The sequence below is a fragment of the Oryzias latipes genome, chromosome 8 (genome assembly GCF_002234675.1).
Source record: "Oryzias latipes chromosome 8, ASM223467v1".
In the NCBI taxonomy this organism is placed as follows: Eukaryota; Metazoa; Chordata; class Actinopteri; order Beloniformes; family Adrianichthyidae; genus Oryzias; species Oryzias latipes.
In genome coordinates, this window is record NC_019866.2 from 2,012,967 (window position 1) to 2,039,105 (window position 26,139).

At 41.2% G+C, this 26,139-nt stretch overlaps 1 protein-coding gene across 1 annotated transcript in view; it reads right to left on the minus strand.

The window, feature by feature from the left end:
* Positions 1-25,911, minus strand: part of hlf (HLF, PAR bZIP transcription factor) — a 58,597-nt gene extending 32,686 nt beyond the window's left edge. The window contains exons 1-2 of the mRNA XM_023957279.1: positions 25,812-25,911; positions 20,503-20,635 (exon numbers count right to left, since the gene is read on the minus strand). Of these exons, the coding sequence (XP_023813047.1) occupies positions 20,503-20,566 (64 nt within the window). The 5' untranslated portion in view covers positions 20,567-20,635; positions 25,812-25,911. The remainder of the gene's footprint in view (positions 1-20,502; positions 20,636-25,811) is intronic.
* Between the last annotated feature and the right edge of the window lie 228 nt (positions 25,912-26,139).

Below are 26,139 nucleotides of genomic sequence, written 5' to 3' on the forward strand. Positions count from 1 at the left end.
AATTTTAACACTCAAATGTTTTTTTCAATTTACAAAGTGTTTCACAACAGCCTACCTGATCCAAAAAGGTTTACAATTTGTGTATTAAAAAACAGTAAAATGTCTTTAGAGCGTATTGTAAAGGTCAAATCATAAATAAATAAATGAAAGATTCATATTAACTGAAAATTGCCATTAGAAGGAAAACATTTTTTTTTTTAGTTTTGACGTGAAACTTGGTCCACATGTTGAAGAGGTAAAATATTTCAGTTGGATACTGCAAACAAACGACCCTGGAGCGTGGGATGTCCAGCTGCTGGTCAGCAGACTCCACGGCTCTGTTGGGCTGGGGAAGCGTTAAAAATAAAAATGCTTCCACAAATAAAAAGCAGCAAGGTCGTTTACAACTTCCAACACAAAAAAGTTTAAAATTAACTCCTAAAAAAAACCCTGAAGCCATGGAGAACTAGCTGATGGGGAGTGATGCAACACTGGTCAACAGCAGTGTTATGTAATGAGTAGGAGTGAGAGTTAAGACTGGTTCACATAGCGCATGAGAAAACCCAATAACCTGCCCTTAAAACACTTGGGACTTGAGGCTCGTCCTGGGACTTAAGTTGTAGGCTACTCTAAAGAGATTTAAATCTTGATTTGTGTCATTTTTAGGGGAAAAAATGTTTTACCTTTAAAAGCTCTAGGCGTCATTGAAAGAGTTACATTTCACTTGCTTCCAGTCCTCAAGAAAGTTGAGATTTGACTAAAAGCTTGTTTGTAAAATAATCACAACTACAACCACAGAAATAGCAAACTCAAGGGTTTTGTCTGTGCGCATATTGTGCTGAACTCTTGCAAAAACAATGGGTTTTTTCAAAATCTGGTAAACTTTCTACATCAAAATATTTATACTCAATTTTTGACGTCTGTGTGTGTTTTCACCAGATTTTCCGTGGTCTCCAAGTTTTTGAACTTTATCAACGAGATATCCAAGTTAAAAGTTTGAAAAGGATGCATTCCTTCTTTTAATTGGCCCTTTATCTGAAAATGTGACCGTCTCAGTCTTTTTGAGTAGAACACGCCTAGCTCAGTGGTTTTACCTGCTGATCTGGATTCCAACACTGTGGAAGGCTTTTGGTGTCTTAACCAGCCAGGTGAGTCAGTTTGGCTGCCTGGTAGAAGAACTTTCCAGACACCTCCCAGTGATAACGTTACAGAAATGTCTTAGAACAGAGGTGTCTCTTCTACTTACAGGCAATTATCCAGCCTGTTTTTTTTTTTAGATATCTTTACCACTGATTACCTGAGACAGGCGAGTTCTGCCAATAAGTTACAAGGCAGGGGTGGTTGTAAGGAAGCAGGATAGCGGCCCTTTGGAGTTTGACACCCTGTGATGGCAGCTTTCTTTGCAACGGCGGTAACTGTTACTGATTAGGTTTGCATTCAGACGTGTGTTGCATTTGATTTTCCCTCTTTGGTCTAAACAAAGGGACATCCATGGTATGTTTATTTCTACCTATAAGGGAGTACAAATGTAAAACACTATCGTTCATTATCTGTTAAGCGAATGCCTTTATTTCTGTTTACATCAAGTAACCACTGCTAGTTAAGCTGGTGGTTGCTGTGTGTTTGGCCCATCTCATTCAAAAACACAAAAAAACACTGTAAAGGCCTGTTCACACCGGGACGAATTTCGCCGGCGATTTTCGCCGACGTTTAACGCCTCGTGACTAAACAAAGGGCACCAACGAGAGTGTGCACACCGACGCGAAAAAACGCCAGGCGTTAAAGCGTCAAAAAAAAAAAACGCCTCGGGTTCGTTTTTTTTTTTCGACGCGTCGCGTCGAAATCTACTCGACCAATGAGAATGGCGCTTTTGCTCACGTGTCTGGAGCTTCTGAAGTTACAGCAAAACACAACTTGGGGGCGCTCAAACACAAAACTGCCTTGCTGAGCACACATACCAGCGAAGAAGATAGACGCCGAGTAGCGTCTACACTGCCGCGAAGCAATAATGACGGACATTCTAAAATATCCCCGAACCAAGCACCAGTTGGAGCTACTGGTGTTTGAAATATTCATGTTTTCTTTGTTTGATTCTGACAAGCGCGTAAATACTTGCTCTCTTCTTCTGAGTGAAAAGCGACTTTAAGAAGCGTAAAGTTGCGCAGCGCCACCTTGTGTACAGGAGTATTTCTGTTTTACATTAAGCGCCATCTAATGTCAGGGAATGAAATTGCATGTTCACTCCACTCATCGTCAGCGAAAATCGCCTGGGTGTGAACACAAAAAACGTGGCGAAAAACGCTGGCGAATAACGCCTGGCGAATATTCGTCCCGGTGTGTACGGGCCTTAAGAAGCAGCACCATAAACATGAGCCAGCCAATTGGAAGACGCCATCGTCCAGCTTTCAAATGCCTAAGAAATAGAAATGGTTTAAAATATTTAAAGTCAAAAATATGTTTTGTTTCCATTTAGTGTCCTTGAATTTATGTTACTGTGATTTTTCAGCATTAGAAATAAGGGGTAAAAATAGTTGTCCTGGCAAGTAATACTTGGTTGTCCTCTCCAATTTTTGGTTGTCCTTCGATACCAATATTCACCAGCAACGAAACCTACTCAGATGTCAGTACTTACATCTTTATTTCTTCTATACATCTAATATCAACTGCCTCTTATGATGGACATTTAAAAAACTCTTTAAATATTAAAAACAAACATTTTACTAAATATTGAAGCATCTGGTTACACAAAGTATTACCATGTAAATCAAATACTGTTACGGTCAAATTAAAATACTTTATCTTACCCTATAATATATCAAAAAATTGATTACCGTAATTTCCGGACTACAAGCCGCTACTTTTTTCCTGCGCTTACAGCCTTGCGGCTTATTCAGTGACGCGGCTAATTTATGGATTTAATTGGCGGCCGCCATGTACGTACTTTCGAACTCAGTGAATAGTTTGAATTCTCTATCTAACACCAAGCACGAGGCATTTTTATTCAACACACCTCTTAGCAGCCAAACAGCATGGACTTGACTTCAGGTCTTAGACATTTCAGTCATGGTTCAACAAAACGAAACACGCATGCCCGGCCGCATCCCAGAATCCTTTGGGGCCATTAGACCCAACGTGCACGTGATCGCCGCTACATTATGATGAAGCTTTCAAGTTAAAAGCAATCGTTAAAAGCAGCGTAAAAAAGTCCACCGGCACCAACGGGTTTGGAAAAGCCGGTTTGCTGCGTGACGGAGAGAACAGCGCATGGAGTGAATTTACACTCCATTTACGGTTTCTAAGGAAACCGTAAAAGCGGAATTTTGCTTTGAAAAACTCACAGCCTCCGTGTGAGCTGGAGACATCTTCTCCTGCTGATTGAGCTGCGGGGCCGATGGCAGTCTGATGGCTCCCACACGTAACAACGCACCCGCCCCTCATACACAAAACGTACAGTATTAAGTCCGATTGCTTTGCACAGAAACGATTTGCTCCATCCACCGGCGCAACGGGGACGAAGTGCTCCTCCTTGAAGCTGCCCTGGCCAGAGGTGTCGGAGTAGATAGGAAGGGGAGACAAGGAGCGCGCGGGGCGGGAGCGGAGTGCAGAGGCTTCTGAATTCTGACGCACGCGCCGCACTGAGGCGCGCGTATCGCGCTGAGGCAGGCGCTTTTCAGTCGCCGCTGCTTTATTTTACCGTTGTGTTTTCTAACCAGTCCTGTTACTCCCATAACGCTGCTGCGACACAAGCGGAAGGAGAGCTTTTCCCGTTCACCCCTCCATGCACTGCTGCTACTTGCTAATTCTTAAACACGTACAACAGAATGGCGAGCCGGGCGTTGGCCCCACCTTTAGCCCCTAAGACTCATGGGAAATGTGGAATCGCGGATGTAAATTTCCTCATTATAACTGAGGGATGTAATGTTGATTATATGGTTAATGTTTGTAATTTTATGTTAGATACCTAGATTGTCAATAAGTAAAAAAAAAATGAAATAAAAACACCATAACTGAGGGACTTGTGAACAGAATATAGATCCATGCTGTTTGACAGATGTCGATAAACTCAAATACGTGACCCAGAGGCAAAACTGGCACCACGCACAATGTCCTAATGAATTGCACTCACTCTGGGATGCTGGGCGTGATCTGTCAGGATGACAATACCGGCTAACACATGCGCGGCTTGTACTCTGACGCGGCTTGTGTATGTATAAAAGCAGTCAAACACGTGAATATGGGTGGGTGCGGCTTGTAATCGGGTGCGCTTTGTAGTCCGGAATTTACGGTACATTAACTTACACTGTAACCTAATGAGTATTTTTAAAATTTAGAAGACTTTTATGGACTGGGACTAGTACAGCATTCCAAATATAAAGTAATATTTATATGTGATGAAAAGTTATAATCTGATATAACATCTATTTCAAATAAACACGTGTAAATGATACCATGTTTACATTGTGCGCTGCAGTAGCAGTAAAGACCAATATCCCTGATCTTTTAAACAAGACATGCAGGTGCAATGTTGTCATTTGCGATGTCTTCGGGCGTACTCGGTTCTTTCGGAAGTCACGTGACATCGTTCGTGTACACTCGGTTTTATCTTAAAAAGTCGGACATCGGTTTCCCAAAAACTTTGAAAAAATAGTCGAAAAATACCAAAATGTTGAATGAAAGACCAGGTTGTCACACGGACAACCATCAGGTTCATTTTTGGTTGTCCTCCGTGAAATTTGGTTGCCTCGGACAACAGGATAACCGCTTATTTCCAACGCTGTTTTTCATTTGTTACTCTGACAGAGCAGACCCTGTGTTTAGTTCTGCCTGTAGTCTTTGTAAAATGTTTGAGTTTTCCCATGTTTATCAATTCTATTGTGTGTTCTATTCAGTGTTTGGTTTGCCTGTTTGTTTCTGGAAGTTTAGTCTGTTCAGTTGGTCAAATTTGGTCATATGTGTGGGTTGATTTTGTTTCTGACATCCTTTTTTCAGGGCCCACTTTTGTATATTTAGTTGCGAAAATCTAAACTTAAATTTCTTTTGGAAAATATTATTTGGTTCCTCGCATCGGAGAACAGACACAGAACCCTTGCTAGAGCTGCTTATTATAACATTGTCTGTAGATGCTTAAGTGTTCATCCATGTGACAAAATAGTTGTATCTACTTGTCACCTGTCTGTCATAGCTCATCACCTTTCGACACTTCATGGTTTGATTTTTGTCATGTTTCTCACCTTCTCTTCCTGGTGCACAAGGAACAAAATGGTGGCCAAGGCCTTTGCTTCCTGTTTAATAGTTGGGCACAGGAAGTGGAAAGAATTTTGATTTCTGTGCATACCTTTTGTTGTAATGATTTGAGTTGTTTATTTATGTTTGTCTTTATTTGCAGGACTTGAACTGTATGATTTGCAAAACATTTCTATCTTTGGTTGTATATTTTCTTTATTGTTTGTTTTAAAGTGGCTTCCTTCCTGGGCGTGGCCAACCAATTAACTGGAGCCCATAAAAGGGAAGGAGCTCAGTGTAAAGGGCAGAGCCTGTGGTGAGCTGTGCAGCCAAGGTGTGAGATCAGCAAATAAAAACCTGGACTTAAAAGTCATCTGCCTCCTATGTAAACCAGACCACTCTTGTCACATCACATTGGGACAATCCAGAAGAACTGCATATTTTTATATCTGGGAGGAGGAAGGTTTGGGTTTTGAAGACGTTACGCTTCTGAGCAGCAACAAGTAGCGTTGTATGTTTGAAATCTGAACAACTTTTGATTTTCCCTGAACTGGTTTGGTTTTTGGGGCTGCATGGTGGTAGCCTCACAGCAAAAAAGTCCTTTTTAAATTCAGGCCAGGTGCTTGCTGTGTGGAGCAGTTTGTTTGTTCTTTCTGTGCATGCATGGGCTCACTATGGGGGTCTGGCTTTCTTCTACAAAAAAACAAAAAAAGTACAGCAATAATAATAATCACTATATGTACAGTGGGGGAAAGGTTTTATACTTCAACACACAATGTTCCCTTTAGAATCCGCTGTTTGCTTTTAACTTCCTTCCAATTAAATTTCGCTAGGAATGTATAGAGATAGATAGAACTTTAAATGATCCCACAAAGCAGAAACTGAAATTATCAAATCAATAAATATAGTTGAAAAGCACTGAATCATCTGGAGTTGTAATCGTCTTTAGTGCCAAACATCTGAAAAGGTAAATGCTTTCCTACTGATGCTGGAATATTCTAAAAACCTCAGATTTCCTGATGGTTTTGGCTCAGGCATCAGTTTGATGTTCAGAAAATGATGAACATCTGACTGCAGCCTCTCGTTCAGTCACTGGTCGTGGGACTTATTCTAATGAATTGAGGCTCATTTTTAAGAATAAAATATCTATTTTTTTGTTTTGTTGAGTAAAAAAGGTTTTAAAGGTCTTCACTATAACTTGCTACAGATCTAACCACACAAACCTTTCACATTGAGTCTGAGAATCAAGTGAGATTTAAATGTATTCCTTCATTTTCCAGGTTTTCTGCAAATTTTGCCTCCATTCTTTTTTTTTCTGGCACAACCACACATTATTGGGTAATAGTGGTATAAAGTGTTTGATGATTTGCTTTAATGTATTTTACAACATAAATGCTTTGATGATCTGAGGCATGACTTCGCTTTAGCTTTAATTTGTGCTAAAACCCAACCTGCGATAGACACATAAACCAGTGCACTGCCTTGCATGCAGGCACCCGTCAAGTTCTAACTTGTTTGCCTGATTTTGTGGTGAATTTTTCAGCATCCTCAGGCAAAAATAATGTGAGGTTCAACAAATACAGCAAGCAGACTTGCAGAATAAAACTGGGTTCCAGGAAAAAAAAGCCGAAAGCAGGAACTTGTGCTTCATTTCCCTGAATGAACTTTACAGTAATTTCTCCACCACAGAGTGAGAATCTCAGCTTTAAAAAGAAATGACTAACATTATTAGGACCTGAGTAATAAAGATCTAAAAAACACAGCTGACAGATTATTATGCAACATTATCTTTCACTGCCAAGCCAATGTCACACACACAATAAACCTGTTGGTGAAGTTAGTTTAGCCTCATGTCAGTCATAAAAACCAGCTGTGAGTAATAAAGTAGAAGAGGTTGCGGCTCCTTTTTCTAGAAACCTGTCTTCTATTTTCAGATTAGTATAAATTCATGGCAACTGCTGGCAACAATGTTTTTGGAGAGAGGCATTAAGGCTGCAACACAAACACTTTAAATCCATCCATCCTTTACATCTATTTCTGTTTGGGTTCATTGGGTTGCTGGAGCCTATCCATCCACTGCTGGATGAAGGCGGGGCTGCAGGGTCACAGAGACACACACACACTCACATTTACACCACAAGACAATTCAAATAACCCTTGTGCTATCCTATGGGGTCAAGATGACCATTGACGTGATCTCCCTACCATGACAAAGGTGGATAAAGGTGGAGAGGATTTCAAGGAATCCATGGACACCAGTGAAAATCACGTATCATTGAAGAGAAAAGGTTCTTGTGGGGTATGTTAACGGGTTAAGCTATGAAGCATGTTTTTAAACTGTCGAAGGAATCTGGAGAAAACCAACATACGTAGGGAGAAGAAAATGCAAACTCCACAAAGAAGGGATCCAACCGGGATTTGAACCAGGGCTCACTCACTGTGAAATGAGAGTGCCAACCACTGCACCCCTGTGCCACCAACAATGAGAAGGAGAGACGGTAGTGATATTTTGAAAGAGAAGGGCATTTTAGTCCACCTTAGTTGTTCTCTCTTGTTCACCGTTAGGCGTATCAGCTTTCACTGATTCACATGTGGCTTTTTGGCCGGATACCCTTCCTGACACAACCCTGGATTTTATCCGGGCTGGGAACCGGCACACGGTCACCCAGACTTGGTTCCCCTTGTGGCTACATAGTTAGCCAGTAGCACGAAAGGTCTTGCCAAAGGACCCACGCTGGATGACGCACATTGCACCCCCCTGGGAATTGAACCCTGGCTCAATTCCACACAACCAATTGAGCCATCCAGCCGCTCTTTCCTAGAACTTTAAAATCAATCTTGAATCTGAGATGCCAGCTTAGGAAAACCAGGTTGTTAATGGATTCCTTTATCTGCAAGTGGATGCATCAGGATGGAGCAGGGCAGGGAGACTTCGGCCCGCCCATTTCAGTCAAAACAGAGTTGAATCTTAAAATGTTGTTATTTATTGAATGTCCTTCATCTTGAGAAAAATACTACATGAACCTGAATTTTTGAACAATATAAAATAAACAAGGATTAAGTTAATACAATTCACCTTCCGCGGATTTCTCTAGTTCAAATATTGGATTTATTTTACAGTAAATGAGTCATGACTTGTGTCACAGGCCACCTGGTGGTTACCCAAGAAAATGCAAACTTTGAGTGAAAGTGAAAGTGCTGACCCAAGGTATAAATGGATCATCGAACAAAACTAAAAGAAAAAGCGAACCAAAGACGGTAAAGAACATGAATACCAAAGATAACAAGTACAAAGAATTGAAAATAAGGACAGGCCAAATTGGGCTGCACGGTGGCGCAGTGGTTAGCGCTCTTGCCTCACAGCAAGAAGGCCCCTGGTTCAAGTCCCGGCTGGGGTACATGAAAAATACATCAACGGGGGACCTTTCTGTGTGGAGTTTGCATGTTCTCCCCGTGTCTGCGTGGGTTTTCTCCGGGATCTCCGGCTTCCTCCCACTGTCCAAAAACATGCTTCATAGGTTAATTGGCAACTCTAAATTGTCCATAGGTGTGAGTGTGAGAGTGCATGGGTGTGTGATTGTGGATGTTCTACCCTGCGACAGACTGGCGACCTGTCCAGGGCATCCCCTGCCTACGCCCAAGTAGCCGGGATAGGCTCCGGTGACCCCGAAAGGGACAAAGCGGTACAGAAAAAATGAATGACAGGCCAAATTATACTGTTACCCCTCAAGCTTCCCCCTACCCCTCCAACTGTAGGAGCATTTGGAGCTGTAGTGGTGTCTAAACTTTTTTTTTTAAGGGGGAGCCGTAACTCTGAAGTACAGACCTTTACAATTAAATCTAAATTATTACTTTTTAATATTCTAAAAATAACTTATGTATTTTCCGAGCGCTGGCAGCTACGTGCTAACACATCACACCGGCAACTGTTCATGACGTCATCGAAGGGTAGTGTCGTTTGAATGTGAAGACATTTTTTTCCACATCTCTCCGCTTTGAGGGGTAAATGTAGAGGTAAGGAGAAGCCATAGGGGTAAGGAAAGAATTTCGTGAATCCATCAATCTGGACTGTGTGGAGTTTTACTGATTTCTTTGTGTTTTGGTAGGAATAATTACTCTTTTTGTAAACTGCACTGAGACAACATCTGCTGTAAACCAACTTTGTTGGAGTTCATAGTCACTTCTGTCGGGTAATGGAAAATTTTCAACCCTAAATGTACAGTGAAAGTTTTTGGTTGAACCGTTACACAAAGCAGAAATTTAAAAGCCATTGAAGGTGTAGAAGACTGTAGAAGAGCAGTTGTTGTTTGTTTAGAGCAGGGGTGCCCAAATCCAGGCCTCGAGGGCCGGTGCCCCACATTTTCCAACCTTCCTGCCACTGAAGCTCCTTATTGGCTAAACACACCTGATCCAGGTAATCAACAGCAGATAATGCAGACACAGGAGGTAGAGCGGAAGATGCTGAGGTTCTCTTTGGAAGTGACCAGGATGGAGAGGATCAGGAATGGGGACATCAGAGGAAAAGCTCATGGTAGATGTATTGGAGGTAAATTCAGGGAAGCACATGGAGATGGTTTGGACACGTTGAGAGGAGGAATAGTGATGATGTTGGTGAAAGGATCCTGAGGTTGGAGATACCAGGAAAGAGAGGAAGACCAAAGAGGATGTTCATGGATGTAGAGAATGAGGAAATGAGGGAGGAGGATGATTTGCTGTAGCGCCCCCTATAGGGAGCTGCCGAAAGACAAAGAGGATTCTGATGATCTATACTTTGACTTAAGTCATGTTTTCAGTCTGTTTTAAATGGATAAAGCATTAGGGAACAAGTTAAGGCTGAAAAAAATCATCTAGGAATCTGGGAAAAAAACTTTATTTTCTTAAAAATTACCTGCGATTTTTGCCGATGTTAGCTCAAGTTTGCTTTATGAAAGCCAATTCAGATGAATTCATAAACAGTTCTATCTATTATCACTCTTTGGATGTCTTTCCATTTAGTTAAAGCAAATGCTTTTATCCTGATCTTTGTATTTTTTGTAGATAAAATGGTCAGTGAGTTAGTTTTGGGCATTTCCCATCAAAACATTTTTTTAAAAAGTGCATTCAGTGTGTAAAAATGATCTAAACTTTGATCATTTAGAAATCAAGACTACACCGTTTCTGCATTTATGTCACGGTCACTATGTTTATATCATGGCCCTAGTGAATACTTGTTTCTGTTTGGCAGCTGGGTCTAGATTAAAAAGTGATAATCCACAGTGATATTGCACGTCAAAAAGAAGTTCGGTCACATAGCTGAAATGTTCTGTATTACTGCGCTGGCTTCTTTAAAACAAACTTTAGCTTCATCGTCTGGACAAAACCAAGCGGTAAGAGGAGAACTTTCTCTCTGAACTGATGCTTTATTTAACACATTGTGTTAGATGTGTATGTGGCTCAGCTTGTGGTCTACCCAGCATATTTACTACGTCACAAATACGATCTTTTTCTAATTCCATTTTCTTACCCGATTCACATTATTTGAATGAAGAAATACTCAGAAACGCAATTTTGAGCTTAGTGTTCTTTCTATTCGTCATTCATTATCAGAAATATGCCACAAAAACCCAATTTTCATTGGACTGGGTCATTAAACTGATGCTATTTTCTTCTACTCCTAATTATGAGACTGTAAGATGTCAGATAATGATTTGGCTGTTATACAGACACAGCAAAGGCTTCAACACCAGAACTACGGTTCAAAGAGCATCAATCACAGATCATCCAAAGTCCGCTGGGTTATATAAGAGGCCTGCATTCCAGGTTATAACCCAGGCCGGGCCAAAGCTCCTGTAGACTCAGGAAAGATTAACTTCAGGTACAGAAACACTGAATGTACCTGCAGATCAATGAGCTGCCACCTTGGATCAAGCCTCTGAGAGCGCCACAGCAGCTGCTGCTGCCTCTAACATTCCCTAGTGTCGAAGCATATCATGACCTCTGCACTCCAACAGCATCAGCTGCAGCTTGGTGTTCATCCAGACACATGCACTTTCTCTGTGGCAGCAGCTGTGTATGCTCACACACACACACACACACACAGGTCACTGGGGTTGGTTTTGGTTTCCGATAGTAATAAACCGACTGGTCGGGGTGGGTTGCGTCTGCCCCGCACACCTCAGGCTGCTTGCATGTCACCCGGATCACAGTCAAGAACCCTCACTTACAATCATTCCAGTTGCTGAATAATACAAAGCAAACACTGACCTACTTTCAAAGTCGGGAACATGCTAAACTGAAGACCTGGAGTGGAATCTGGCATGGAGGCGAACTGTGGGAGGAGAAGGGGCAGACCCTGCCTCGATGGCCACCTTAGACCTCTGGTTGGCGGAGAAGAAAGAGGCGTGCCGTCCGTGACCAAGTCATGTGCAGCAAGCATGGTCTGCCGCGTGAGCTCTGGTCCGATCCGCCCCACCGCAGGTTCTGGGTCCGTGACTTGCAGCTCTCCGCAAATGTGATTAAAACAGGCAGGCGCAGGAATACTGCAGGGAGCCCCGTCCTGGAGGCCTCCCTGCAGGAGGAATGCAGTTCACAGGAACGGGGCCTCACACAAGTGTCACACCATCAATCGGTGGCGAAGACGCCGTTCCACCCGCACACGCACTTCTGCTGCTTTCCACCTTTTGTTTGGATGCAGTTTGTCTGCAGGTTCAGGCTGCAAACACACTTGTTGCTAAGCTGCACTTCTGTTTTGGTAGAATGTTAACAGAATGAACACGCGCACGTACGCACACACACACCCACATACACACACACACAAACAGAATGATGTAATTTTATTTTTGGGCCTTTTGTTCAATTTATTTTTCTGTCAAATAGAAATTTAATTTAGCAAAAAATAAATAAACTTTAAATAAACTTTTAACATATTCCACTTTTGTTCACTTTTTGCTCAGGTAGCATAATAGGTCGTTTACTCAATTAAATACAACATTTCGATTTAATTTCTGTTAAAATGTCAAACTAAAATCATAGCTGTGATTATCAATTTAAACTACCGGTACTGAGTCAGATAGTTTAACATTTAATTTGGAATTTTTGGCCCCAAATCGAAAATACCAAGCATAGCTCAGGATTTAAAGTCATTTTTTGATCAATTTAAATTCAACATAATGGTTTAAAGAGCCTATATCCTGCTTTTCTTAAGCCTTTCAGAGTAAACAATATCCATAGACATGATAACATATCACCTTTGGCACACTAAAGAACAATTGTTTTATTAAATATTTGTTCTTTTTTGAGCTAATTCCTATCCAGAAGTAAGACAACTTGATCTTTGAGGCCCCGCCTTTCTCTCCTTGTGGGTGCCGCTCATTTGATGACATCATCCTATAGCCGGCTTCGGCAGCATGTCTGTATTTCATCGCGGCGAAAACAAACAAGGTCCGAACTTTTGCAAAGATGGATGTGCATATTGTGCATAGAAAAGGAAAGCGTTTAGCCGATCACCCGCTAGCTCCTGGAAAAAGTGGGTGTGTGTGTGTTTTATCTGACAGATAACAGAGTTGGTCATGACCTCTTCTGCAGGTCAAGTTTGCGTTGGAAGGGTCAAAGTTCAATGTAGTTAAACTTTCTTTTGTCACCTGCTACCAAACACATTGCTCAACAAAAGACCTGCTTCTAGACTCACAGGCCAGGTTTCATCCTACGCATCATTTAGCTTTTATGGTGGTTGCTTCTAAAACACAAGGGAATAGTGAAAAGTTTTTGTCGGTGTGAACGAGTTGTCTGGTTATGTCAAGTTCAGGTCACTTGTTGAGGCTTCAAAAAGCTCCAAATACCTTATTCAAAACACGGATATTTTCTGATTACACAGTACTCCTTAGAAGCCACGTGTTACAACAACAGTCGTCTCAATGGGCTTCATAACGGTAACTGTATAGTAAACATAATACACGTATTACACCCATGACAATCCCATGTTACTTTTCAGCAAGCCTCAAGGGAACTGCAAGACACCTGAACTCTTCTCCATCCTTTAACATCGAAGTTGTCCCTGGCAGTAAATCTTTAACCGCCTACGCAGCTGCTTTAATTCCAACACATCCTGAAGCTGCGAAAAGCATCTTTATGCTGATATACAACATTGTACCCGGGCACTGTAGCACTTTACTACTTAACAAATCCATTGAAATCACATTAATTGCATAAATGGTAAAAGAGTAACGGCAATTCAATGAGCGTCAACACCAGAGTTACCGGTGTTGCGTCTTGAACCGGCCACTCGTTTCCACCACAGGCCCGGATAACCCAAAAGTCTGCAGCCCCGAAAAAGGTGAATACGTGACTGTAGCTTGAGCAGAGGTCTTCACAAAACCAAGTGGCCACTAAACAACACAGGAACCAACACAGCAAAAAATGTAGGTCACCTCATCAGCACTCTGTATCCAGCAGCGCTGTTTGGAAAATACAAATGTATCCTCAAATGCTGCGTGGCTGGGAAATATGATGCATTATGGGTTTCAAATTCAGCTTTATCTCAACCAAACATCTTTTTTTTTAGAGGCAACTGATGAGGAAAAAAAACAAAACCGCCTAAACTTAAGTGTGTTATTTAATAAGTTAGCTGTAAAAATCAAAATCATTAAAACTTCTTATTTTTCCTTTTCAATCACCAAATGCTTAAATTGTTCAATAAAAAGTTCTTATTAGGAGTTCATTTATTTTGTACTCACCTAATACAGATTTCCTCTCCATACATTCCAGATTTAATTCAGCCTGTGTAGAAAAATCTCTTATAGCCTTTTGATTATTTTATAGTTACTTTTAGCTAACTTGGCATTTTTGCAGTTATTTTTAGCTTGTGATTTGGTAATAAAACCATTTTTTAAATTAATTTAGCATTTTTAGCATCATTAAGGTCCTTTAAGGACCTCGTTTCTGGTTTACTTTAAACTAAACTGTAATCTTATTTGACCTCCTTAGTTGGTTCATCCACAGAGGCTATGTCAGATGTGTCCACAGGATGTTCCTAAAGTATGTGCGCCACATCCTCAAGAAGTTTAGGAATCAACTTGAGATGGTTCACACTGGGAACCCTTCTATTAAAAGGTCTCAGACAACAAGTTTAAGTTCTGGTCCGACAGAAGCTTATCAAGGATAATGGAGCATCTCTGAAGCATGTCGATCCACCACCGAGGGTCATGAAACCTCTTGTATTTTCCTGTATCGTCTAACGTAGACAAGTGTGTTAACATCCTCTGCGATTTGAGACTCTTGTTATCCAGGTCTTTGTGTTTCACACTCTGTGCTCTTTAATCAGCCTGACTGGATCATTACAACACTGAGGGGAGAGCATTGATTAACCCTGGTTAGTTTTGTCATCAGAGGATTCTCGGGGACATGGGTCACATGTCAGCTGGTGGCTGATTGTATAAGTCACCTTCAGCTCTTTGGCATGTTGCTGTAAAATGGAAGCTTGCGTGGATCCAGAAAACCAAAAGCATTCATGGAAACGCTGACTTTGATGACCCAACTGCGTCCTGGATGTTGGCTCACCGTTTCATGATTGAGGCTGGAGAATGTAAACATACAGAGTGAGGCAGAGCTGGACTTCAACGCAGAACAAACCACAGCAGAGAGATGCACCATAAAAACAGAGTTTTGCTGGCAGACAAAGAAACCCTACTATCAGAAAGAAGGTCAGCTGGATCTCAGTTGGATTGTCTCTGAGCCTTTGGGTGTCTTTCCTTACCAATTCCTCTTGCACCTTTAAAGCCATTTTAGTTATTTTTCTCAATTTTCTTATGACGCATTTTACAATGTTTGGTTTTTGTCTTTGTTTGTGTCTGTCCTGTCCTCTGACCCCAAGCAGTCATCACAGATGGCCGCCCTCACAGAGTCTGTTTAGCTGGAGGTTACTTCCTTTGGAAATCATCTTCCTCTCCCAATGTTTATTCAGCACAGGGGCTCAAACCCAAAACTCATTGATGTGATGTGCTGGTCATGCTTAGAGTTCCTGATAAAAACTAGCATGGTTTCAGTTTGGTAGAATAAACTGTACCTTTTTCGGTTAAAACAATCTAAAGCCTAAGTCACAACTGCCTTTATGAGTGGATACAGGCTGTTCTATGGGCATGCCACGGGCGACAGATCGTAGTGAACACTTATACAACACGTAAAGGTAAGCAAGGGTGAAGTAGGTGAGATGCAAGCATGTCGTCCGAATTATTTCATTTTTTTCTACCTCGCCAAATCCTGCGCTCTGAGCAAAGAGCCCGTTAGCACTGTTCACTTAGAAATGAGGAAATTAGACAAGCAGAGAACATGGGCATACTCCAGACACCCCTGTGAATGTAGCTCTTGCGTGCAATAAGTTAGGAGTCAGTATTGCCGCCTTACTAATGACTAGAGTGTGGCTTAAGAGCGCTATAACACAGCATCACCAGTACGTCACAAGTGTGTGCAACTTGAAGACACACCTGTGCTTCCCTTCGCCACTTCTCTCTACAAACCTCCTTAGGCCTGGACAACCCAAAAATCTGCAGCCCCTGTGCTGTGGTAGACCCGTAGAGAAGTGCATGTGACTAAGCCTTTCAGTGACTTGGCCTTTTGGTTTGCTATGATGTTTTTTTAATGTGTTCTTCATCTTGCACCTACGCTGTGAAATCGCTGTAGGATAAAAAAAACATTTTTTCAATTGAATTGACCAAGAAAAGATGTCAAATGAACTTAGGACGACTTTCAACAGCTGAAGGAAACTTCAACATAAAGTCATAGTAGATCTGAGCCTGAAAGCAGAGCATCTATATAAGGAATTAAAGGAGCAATCCAGTTATTCTTCTAACCTCTCATTAAATACGCTCATCAAAAACTAGGTCACAGGGGCAGCAAGCTAAGAAAGGAGGCCCGCACCTTCTCCAGCTCTTCTGAGCGTTGTTTCCAGGTCAGCAGGGAGATTCAGTTTCTTCTGCACCAGGTCCTCCTCCTGGTTAGACATGACTATTGGCTCAAACGGAAGCCCCCAGGAGCCATTCCTTCAGCTGTCTAAACTATCTTTGCTGTTCTTCATCCTACACAGCTATACATAGTTTTAGTAATCCATATCTCGATGAATCTGCTCAGGGCCTCAGATTTAGATCTACCAGCCTCTCTTCCTTATCACACCAACTCTGATCCAGGCCCACTTCACTGACCCGTTTTTAAGTTCAACACACATCCAAGGCAGATCTCCGTGGGTGACCACCTCCTGTTCGCCTTACGAAAAACTGGGATATTTACATCACTGACTCCGGATGGGTCATCTCCAGCGTGGTTATGAAAGGATCGAGCTCATAGTTGGTTCCAGTTGTACAGGTGTGTTTTACCCAGCCTCCTGTGTTATGAAAGCCTCCACCATCACAGACGTGGTAGTCTTGGAGATGTGATGCAACAAGTGTGCATTATAAAATGGTAACTTGGTATGGGATGTGCAGTCACAGGAAGTCTTGAATGAAAAAAAACATTACCGTTTTCATGAAGCTACTGTACCTTCAACTCATTGAACAAGTAAAAACAGCAAGACTGAAGCACGTTCTGTCTGCATGTTGGCCGTGAGGAAGCTCACAAAAGCTTTGTTGGCAGGAGCTGAATAACAAAAAAACGCTGCCATAGTGTGAAAGCTGACTCGTTTCCTTGGTAACTGAGCTGAGAGCAGGAAAAGAGTGGCTCTGACCAATTAAGAGGTGAGAAAGACGGCAGGGTTTTGCCTCTCATATGGCCTTGGAAAATTATTTTCTGGAGACTTCAGATGGCAAAAAAAAAAAATCAATACAAAAAAATAGAGCAGAAAATGCTCAGTGAATAAGAAAAGTCGAATGTCAAGGGCTCACTTTCTTTAACAGCGGTTTAGTTCTCTGTCTCCGCTTCCCTCCAGAGTGACAGTTTTGAACGAGGTCACACAGCACTCTCGTACACTACAACGCCTGGACGGACCACGCAGTTCCAAACGCCATTCACCTGGGGGTGATCTTACCAGACAACAATGATAGAGAAAGCCATGAAATAAAATGATAGTCCCCCTTGTACTCTGGTCATAACACAGAATAAAGTGTCTCTACCTCTTTCTTGCACCACTGGTCAACATTTACTATAATCTTAGCGAGTTTAAGTCCAGTTGCTATGACTCAACTTCAAGACGCTGTCACGTGATGAATGAGAACCGTCACCAACTTTGGTTCATCCGTTTTGCGTTGTGGACAGTTTTTGTCCTTCTCAAGTCCACAGCACTTTTTCATTTTCTTTCTTTACTTCACTCTCACACTTTTCAAGCAATCAAAACAAAAATACTAAAGATAAATAGATATACAATTAGGGTACTTAATTAGGTACGCCTTCCTAGTACCGGGTTGGACCCTCCTCTTGCCTTCAGAACTGCCTTAATCCATGGTGGCATCAATTCAAAAGGTTCTGGAAACATCCCCCAGAGAGCTTGGTTCATATTGACATGATAGCATCACGCAGTTGCTAGTGATGCAGCAACTGCGCCCCCAATCTGCCATTCCAACACACCCCAACAGTGATCTATTGGGTTGACATCTGGTGACTGTGGAGGCCATTTGAGTCCAGAGAACACATTGTCATTTCTAGAAACCAGTCTGAGATGATTCCAGCTATACAACATGGAGCCCTATCCTGCTGGAAGTAGCCATCAGAAGATGGTACACTGTGGTCAGAAAGGGATGGACATGGTCAGCAACGATAATCGGGTTGGCTGTGGTGATGTAACCATGATCAATTGGTACTAAGGAGCCCAAAGTGCTCCAAAAAATCATCCCCTACACCATGACACCACCATCACCAGCCTGAACCATTGATACAAGGAGGATAGATCCATGCTTTCATGTTGTTGATGCCAAATTCTGACTCTACCATCCGAATGTGGCAGCAGAAATGGAGACTCATCAGACCAGACAATGTTTTTCCCATCTTCTATTGTCTAGTTTTGGACATAGTTTTGGTGAGTCTTTGTGAACTTCTGCATCAAGGTTGGACGTGTTGTGGGTTCAGAGATGGTCTTCTGCAGACGTCGGTTGTAACCAGAGGGTCTTTGAGTTCCTGTTGTTTTTTTTATCAGCTGGAACCAGTCTGACCATTCTCCTCTGACCACTGGCATCAACAAGGCATTTCTGCCCACAGAACTGCAGTATTTTCTCTTTTCTAGACCATTTTCTGTAACCAGCCTGTCTGTCCGGTGCCAACAACCATGTCAAGTTCTAAATCCCTTTAATCACCTTTATTCCCTGTTCTGATGAAAGTTAGAAAGTTGATTTAACAAGCATTTGGATAGGTGTGTCTTATAAAGTGGCCAGTGAGTGTACATCTTTTCAAGGATATCTCAAACTTTGTGTGCTTATATTGACTGTAAAATTAACATTTTAAAGCTCAAATTGTATCAAAGTTCGGATGAGCATTAGCACTCAATAATAGTCAAAAACAGCGGACAATCCAAAATACCAAACCCTGGTGAGAATCAAAGAAAAATAACTTTGATCTCCAACACTTTACACTTGCCAATCAGAGTAAACCTGCTGATTCTCAAAAGCAACTTTACGCTTTGCTAACGTAACTAACGTAAACCATTGCATTTAAGCATAAAGATCCTTGCGCTGTGTCAGAATCTTATTGAGCAATGATCAAAGAGTTACAGTAGTTCAAATAGCGTTGGTTATTCTGTATCACCGGTGACAGATCCAGTGTTAAAAGGTTTCACACACCAGATTTATCCATCGTAATAACTGAACATATAAACATATAGAATTGCCATTTCAAACTTACAATTGTTAAAGTAAAAAAGTACTCAAACATCATCCATCATTTATGTGTCAGAATATTGAAGGAGTCTGTTGTCCAACAGTCAACCCAACTACAACTCAGAAAAAGAAACAAAGCAGCATCTGAGGTTACTGAGGCTGCTTCTTGCCTGCTTAGTTGGCTTCATGGATCTGCTGTTTAACAGGACTCTGTTCCCAGTCTAGACTAAATCTCGGAGGTTCATCATTTACTCAATCAAGTCTTAAAACCCACTTATTATTGTATGCAATGATCGAACAGAGCAGCCTGTCTGTGGACTAAAGCTTCTGCTGCATAAACTCAACAGGTTCATGTTTTATCTCTGGCTCTGGACAAGTTGAGGAAGTGAAAACTCTATTCAGAGAAAAGATTACTCTCTGACACAGTAAACTCCCTCCTTAGAGTGAATATTTGATGCTACAGGAAGATATCAGCGTTTCCGGGTGCTGGGTTTCATGGACTATTGCAAACAGGCCAAGTAGACATCTAGCTCAGTTGAGTGTTATGAAATAAAATTTCACCTCACTCAATGAGCTTCGACCTTTAAATTAAAGTTTAGCTCAAACTCTCACTATGAAGATAGGCCGTATCATAATTAGGACAATAATTAGGACATGTGAAAAAAATCAGAAGGAAAACAGTAGATATGCTGAACAACATTTGAATGAAGTCATTTGATGGCATACAGTAGAGTTAAAAAAAAAATCAGAATATAATTTCTCCCAAGTTGTGATGAGATTCATCAAAATATTTCCTACACGGTAAACAACAAAATTTTGATGGCACAGCTGAAATAACTGACAGAACTATGGTTTTGTCACAGAAAAACAATATAACCAACTTTGGATGCCAAAACCAATTTACTACAATTTGTTAGTTCATCAAATATTTGAGAGAAAGTCAGCATTTAGACCATTTCCGTAATAAAGACTTTGGTAGGAAAATACACAATAGGATGCGAGTATAAATAACATTAAACCGAGTCATGAGCAAAAATAAACTTCAAACCAATCCATCATGAATAGCAATGGATCTAAGATAGAACCCTGTGGCATCCCATTTATAATTGTATGACCTGTTGATTTAATTCCATAACAGGTAGATATATTATCTATATTTATTTATCCATTTAGGGAGTTACAAGGTCCCCGTGCAAGAAAACCTTATCTCAATTTACTGAACGCATAAAGGAAAGGTGTATATTGATAATCTATTACTTCGTATTTTGCATAATGTTGTCATGAAAACCACTTGAAGTTGGAGGAACTTATTTCTACAGATGAAAAATTATTTTGAGCTGAACACCTTTATGCCATGTTGCCACGGTAACAGTGCTTTTAATGAATTCTGAGGAAGATCAGAAACTTTGATGTAGAGACATGAAAAAAGTCGCATTCATTATCGGTCCTACACTCTGACATTGGTTACTATGGATTGTCAGAAGTACAAATTGCATTTTGAGCAAAAAGCAAATAAAAAATGTTATTTCTTTACCTTTTCTGCATGGTGTACGACCAAAGACTGGCTCCTCTGAGACCCAAATTGGTAGGAAGGTCATTTGGACATTTCACTGAGAAGCCAAGCTGGGAGATCATCCCTCTTCTGCCAACGTCACAGACTCCAAACACTGCAAGAAGAGATCGTAACATTTATAGCCTCGACTCACAAGACAGACTTGTTTGGACAACTTCTTCCTACGAACTTATGGAGATGAAGTTCCTGTTCTCTTTTATGATGGACAAATTTCCATAGTTTCCTGTTGCATCTTCTAGTAGTTTCTTTAAAAAAAAAAAATCAGTTGCTCAATACTACCAAAGTTTTGGTTAAATCATGCCACACAGAAAAGGTTCCCTTGCAGCCCAATCAGACGGTCGGCTGTTTACGTCTGAATCACCCTCGAGACACCAGGGGTTGTGATGCCTACAGCTGGTTTAAGATGGTTGGAAATGCAGATGGGGGCTTTTCAACTGTGCCTGTTACTTTTACAGTGGATTAGCAAATTTGACTGTTAATACCCATTCAAGATCAAAGGTGTAGTCAACATGGAACCGCAGAAACCTCCTGAAGCGTCAATAATGCGCAAGGAGACTCTGCTGCCAGCGGTTCTGCATCCCATTACCAACTTAACACCAGTCGAATAGCCTTTGCATGAAAGGCCTCACTCTGTTGTCCAGACAGGGTAGTGATGTTCATTGGAGGTGTGGAACAGCGGTTCCCCTCAGGGGAACATCTGCTCTGAGGGTCATGGATCTCAGATCATCCTTCTTCTCCTCTAAAATCACCCACATGGCGTCTCCACTCCCCTACTTTGCCTGAATGGTTCTTCCAAACAGGCAGAATCGCTGTAGGAGAATGAGGAACAGGTGGCCCCTCTGCAAGGCAAAGTTTGTTGTCAGGGCTTCACAGGGTTTGCTCTGCACTGCCATCATGTGGACAGCAGTTCGCCCCGAAGTTTGTTTGTTTTTTTTGGGTCACAGATGAGCGAGGAAACTCCATTTCAATCTGATAGAATCCCTAAGGACGCAACAGTAGAAAAATGTTTTAATCCACCTGGTCATAAATACATTTAAGGCAGAGCTGGCTCTGCATCAACAAGCAAACGATATTATTCTCACACATTTGCGGCAGAAAAAAGTGTTTTTCTTCAATCAGGTGACCTGACAGAAGCAGCTCTTTGTGCAGGAGTTACATCCGACATCTAATGGTTCCTCAACTGCTTTCCAAGGAAAAGAAACTCTTTTCCCTTTGATGGTCAAAAGCAAGACGGCAATTACAGAGACGGTCCAGGCCTAATGCTTCCAGTTTGTCTCTGTTAGTGGAAGAAACAACTGACCTGCATAAGTGACCCTTAGGTGGAACGTTTTATTTAAATACAGTTTTAATTTAGTCAGGAGTAACAGTAAATGCATCTTTCCGGGTTAATGTAACAGTATTACAAGAATGAAGATCCTGTTTCTGCAAGTTCTGACCAACACATCACGAAGCAGAAGACGCTTCGATTGTAGATATATGCATTTTTTATAACCTAAAACACATAAATAAATTAAGCCAACAGGGGAGAAATCCTTTCTCCTCGAGAATTCTTATTTTGAAAATCTGGACCTCAAAACTAGAAAGAATTTCAGAAACGTCACTTTTTTCCCCTTAAATTTCGAATTTGAATGAATTTATATTAACTTTATATTTTCAAAATCTGTTATCAGATATACTTTAGACAAATTGTTCATTAACTGAGATGAATCTGTTGCAGCTGACATTTCCAGTTAAGAAATGCTTCCTCCAAAGAAAAAATTGTGAAAAAAGTTTTCGTTTTTCTTGAGGACCGAGTTTCTAAATATATCGTTTTATCTAAACTACTAAAAACAGCCTCTTCATGAGGTTAGATTTATCATATCACATGTTTTATTGACATTGAGTGGAATTTGATTAACTTCCAAATTTGGCAGCAGGCTTAAATGAATTATTGTCAGGTCAGGGTCTCCTGTGACCTTAGGGTCATAGCCTCTCCCCACCAACCTTAGGGTTAGGCACTGGTCCACATTAGCGCTACAACCATTGACTGTGCATGGGAACTGGACTGACTGACCCCTCCCCCATGGTGTTCCAAACAGGAAGTGGCTCCAAGAAGCCAGAATCCTATAATGCTCTAAATAAACAGCTGTTAGAATAACCATAATCACAATTACCCTTCTGATCTGATACCTTTTTTTAACAGGTTCTTGATAAGCCTCATTTTATTCATTGTTTTTTTTCTGTAGTTTGAGTTAAACTGACCAATCAGATGCCTTAGAAACTAAAAATCAGAAGGGTGAAAATGTAGAGATCATACTTTAAATGAATTAGTTTAGTAGGTTTTAGCCTTGAAATTTGACCCTAAATGTATTCATTAGGGCTGCATGACATGAGGAAAACTTGCGATATTAGTGATCAATATTGCGATAACGATATAACTTGCGGTCCATGAACAAATAGCAAAACAACCAAAAACACAACTCCCATTTAATTGCAACGGTTTAAAAATTAGACTCCAAATGATCCTCGTCTAACATGAAAGGGCTCCACCCATTGGTCAACAACGTAAAGTCATCCATCCGATTGGTCGAATGCATTAGGGATTTATTTAAATACTTCAAGCTGCCAGAAGATTGTTTTAGCACATTTAAGATTACCATTTATCGCAGTTTTGGCCGTCTTTAGCGATATGCATATTGCACAGCTTGATATCGCCATAACGATAAATTTGCGATTTATTGTGCAAGCCTATTATTAATGAAATGATTTTATAGCTGATGTACTTTCACCTCAGCTTCACTCTGATGATGACAGATTGAACGACTTCTTGTTTTTCCTCTTTTCTTTTCAGGGAATGCAATAATTACCAAATAACTGGATTTGGTCTCCTAAAATAGAGGGATCACAAGAGAAAAGAAAAAAAAACACGTGGAGGAGACATTTTGTATAACAAGGATTAGCAGAGAAGTGGATTTGTTTGTTTGTTTTTTTATAGCCGTGTCCACTTTCGCTGTCTCATGATTCTCCAAAGGTTGTCACAGAAACAGCAGCTGCTACCTGCATTGGCCAGATTTTATCAGAGGATGAGTCCTGGCCAAGGGGCCACGAAAAAGGTCTGGTCCCATTTTTTTTTTAAGTCAAGGAAAAAAAATCTGACCCCGAGTTTGGCAGTAATTTCTCCTCAGCACAGATCGTGCAGTTCTGGACAACGCTGTGGGCAGCCGTCTCGCTGTTCATCATTATAAATCTCCCAGAGTAACAACACTCCATGCAGCCAGCCTCAACAAGCTCTGGTTTCTATGGCAACTCCTCCTACACTGCCAGCAGCAGAGGCAACACAAACGCGACCACAATGCCCGTCTTCAGCCAGCCTGCGTCCCCTTCCAGGGTTTGAGCTGTGGCTGCAGCCTCTGCGGCTTCACACGGCTGGTCACCCTCCCCAGGGAGAGCAGCAGGTGTCTCCACAGACGCTCCCCGGCCTTCCTGTTCCTGTTCCTGTCTGCAGGCTTTCAGCGGCCCGACAATCTCCTCACAGAGTTACGTAATCTACAGTGGAAAAACGGAAAACTCATTTTCTCATTCTGTGAGATTTGAAGGCCGTCAGAAGAACAGAAACTAGGATTTATGAGCCTGAGGAACGAGAGACGAGTCTCACTTTGGATTCCCAGTATTTGTTCTCAGTCTAGAAATAAAAGGAAACTCGAAACTCTGAGGGTAAACCACACGAAAGCTTCAAATCTGTAAAGAGGCCAGATCACCTTACAGACCATGTAACCAAACAGCTGCTCCCCCCCAGGCAAGAAACAAGCTGCACACAGGTTTACCTTTCTTTTTTTTTTCCCACTGAAGCTTAACATATTAGTTCTGCAAAAACATCAATTGAGCAAAACAAAAAGTTTGAACTTCTAATGTGTTGACCTTGCTGTCAATCAAAATAACAGGCATTTAAAAAGTTAAAAACAAAGAATAGCCTTCAAAAAGGTTTAAACCAGACTGTATGGAGGTTTATTTTAGGTTCTTTTTAGACTTCCTGCTACTAAACAAAACTCTGACAGCTTTAGCAGATGTTGGAGAAGTTGTTGCACACCAGAAGACAAGCGAAGGTCCATGAAGACCGTCTCCATGAATAGTGAGATTGAGCCAAAGCTCCTCATCCAACATCAATGATAGAGTTCACTAATGTGCTGGTGGAAATTAACAGGGCTGTCCAACCTGCTCCTCAGGATCTACCACCCCACTAGTTTCCCAGCTCTCCCTGCACTTCTTACTGCTGATTACCTGGATCAGGTGAGTTTAGTCAAATCCGAACGAAACAGGAAGTTTGAAGACCTGGAGGACTAGGATGGGCAGCCATCACAAGTTCTTCTAACTCAAAGGCCTTAAACCTAGAACACTTTCGTTATAAAAAGTCGCACCATCATGTTTGCCGGGTAATTTTTACCCGATTTAATAAAAAAAAGCACTTGTCGTCATGACAGCACATGATAAATTAGAGGGGTTTTCTTTTATATTCAACTGTGGGGTGTATAAAAAAAAAAAATAAGGTTCCATGCTAGAAGATTACTAAAAATTAGAAATTTGAGAACAAAGAAATTCCTAAAAAATCATACTACAAATCTGATCATTGGTCCTCCCATTCCTGGGACATGATGTGAGACTTTCCTGACACAGGCGCCTTGACACGCAACATATTGAAATTCATGTAAATAGTTTTGGTCGAGTGAAAATCACCCAGCAACAACAGTGCTATAGAATTCAACGCAGAACACAGTCTTGACTTTTAGACAGCAATAATAATAATACTAATATTAATTAAAAAAATTATGCTAGGTTACAAGCTAGCAGCAGCCTCTTTGTATAATAATAGGAATCATTTTTGAAACATTCACAAACACAAAACAATGACAAATAACAAATGTTAAATATATATATAACCCGTTTTGTCCCTTTCGGGGCCACGGGGCTGCCGGAGCCTATACCGGCCACCAGGTGAAGGCAGGGGGGGCCATGCTGGACAGGTCACCAGTCTGCCACAAATCATACACAGTCACACCTAGGGGCAATTTAGACTAATCAATGAAGCATGTCTTTGGATATGGATAAGTAATTATCAGTTACATCTGCTTTTTGAGTCAGTATGTCTGTGTCAGCTAACTAGCTTAGCTAAGCTAGCTCACAATTTTTTACTAATACGCATCTATTCATGTTTTTTTAAAATACGAATAGTATTTTTACGTTATTTTTTCCATGTTTTTAACAAAACATCAGCAAAAGTATGAGTAAAAACTCACGTAAAAGACAGCAGAACAGAAGCACTTTTTCGTTTCCCGCCGGCCACCGTCAGATTTCGACAGGACTCGTGCGATCACGAGTTCACCCGAAGACGCGTTGTTTTATTGTGAAAAGCCAAACATATCGTCGTGTTTTCCTGTGTTTCCCGAAAATACTTCCGGTCTCTTTTTTTTTATTAACCGGCGGTAGCTGAGAGCAGAATTTGTTGCTTTTTACAAAAGTACTTAAAAATTGAGCATTATCAGAACTAATGTTTTCCCTCTTTTTGTAAAATAGATAAAAAGTTTTTTGGGTGGGCTTTTTCTGTTTCATGCATCATTTTATATG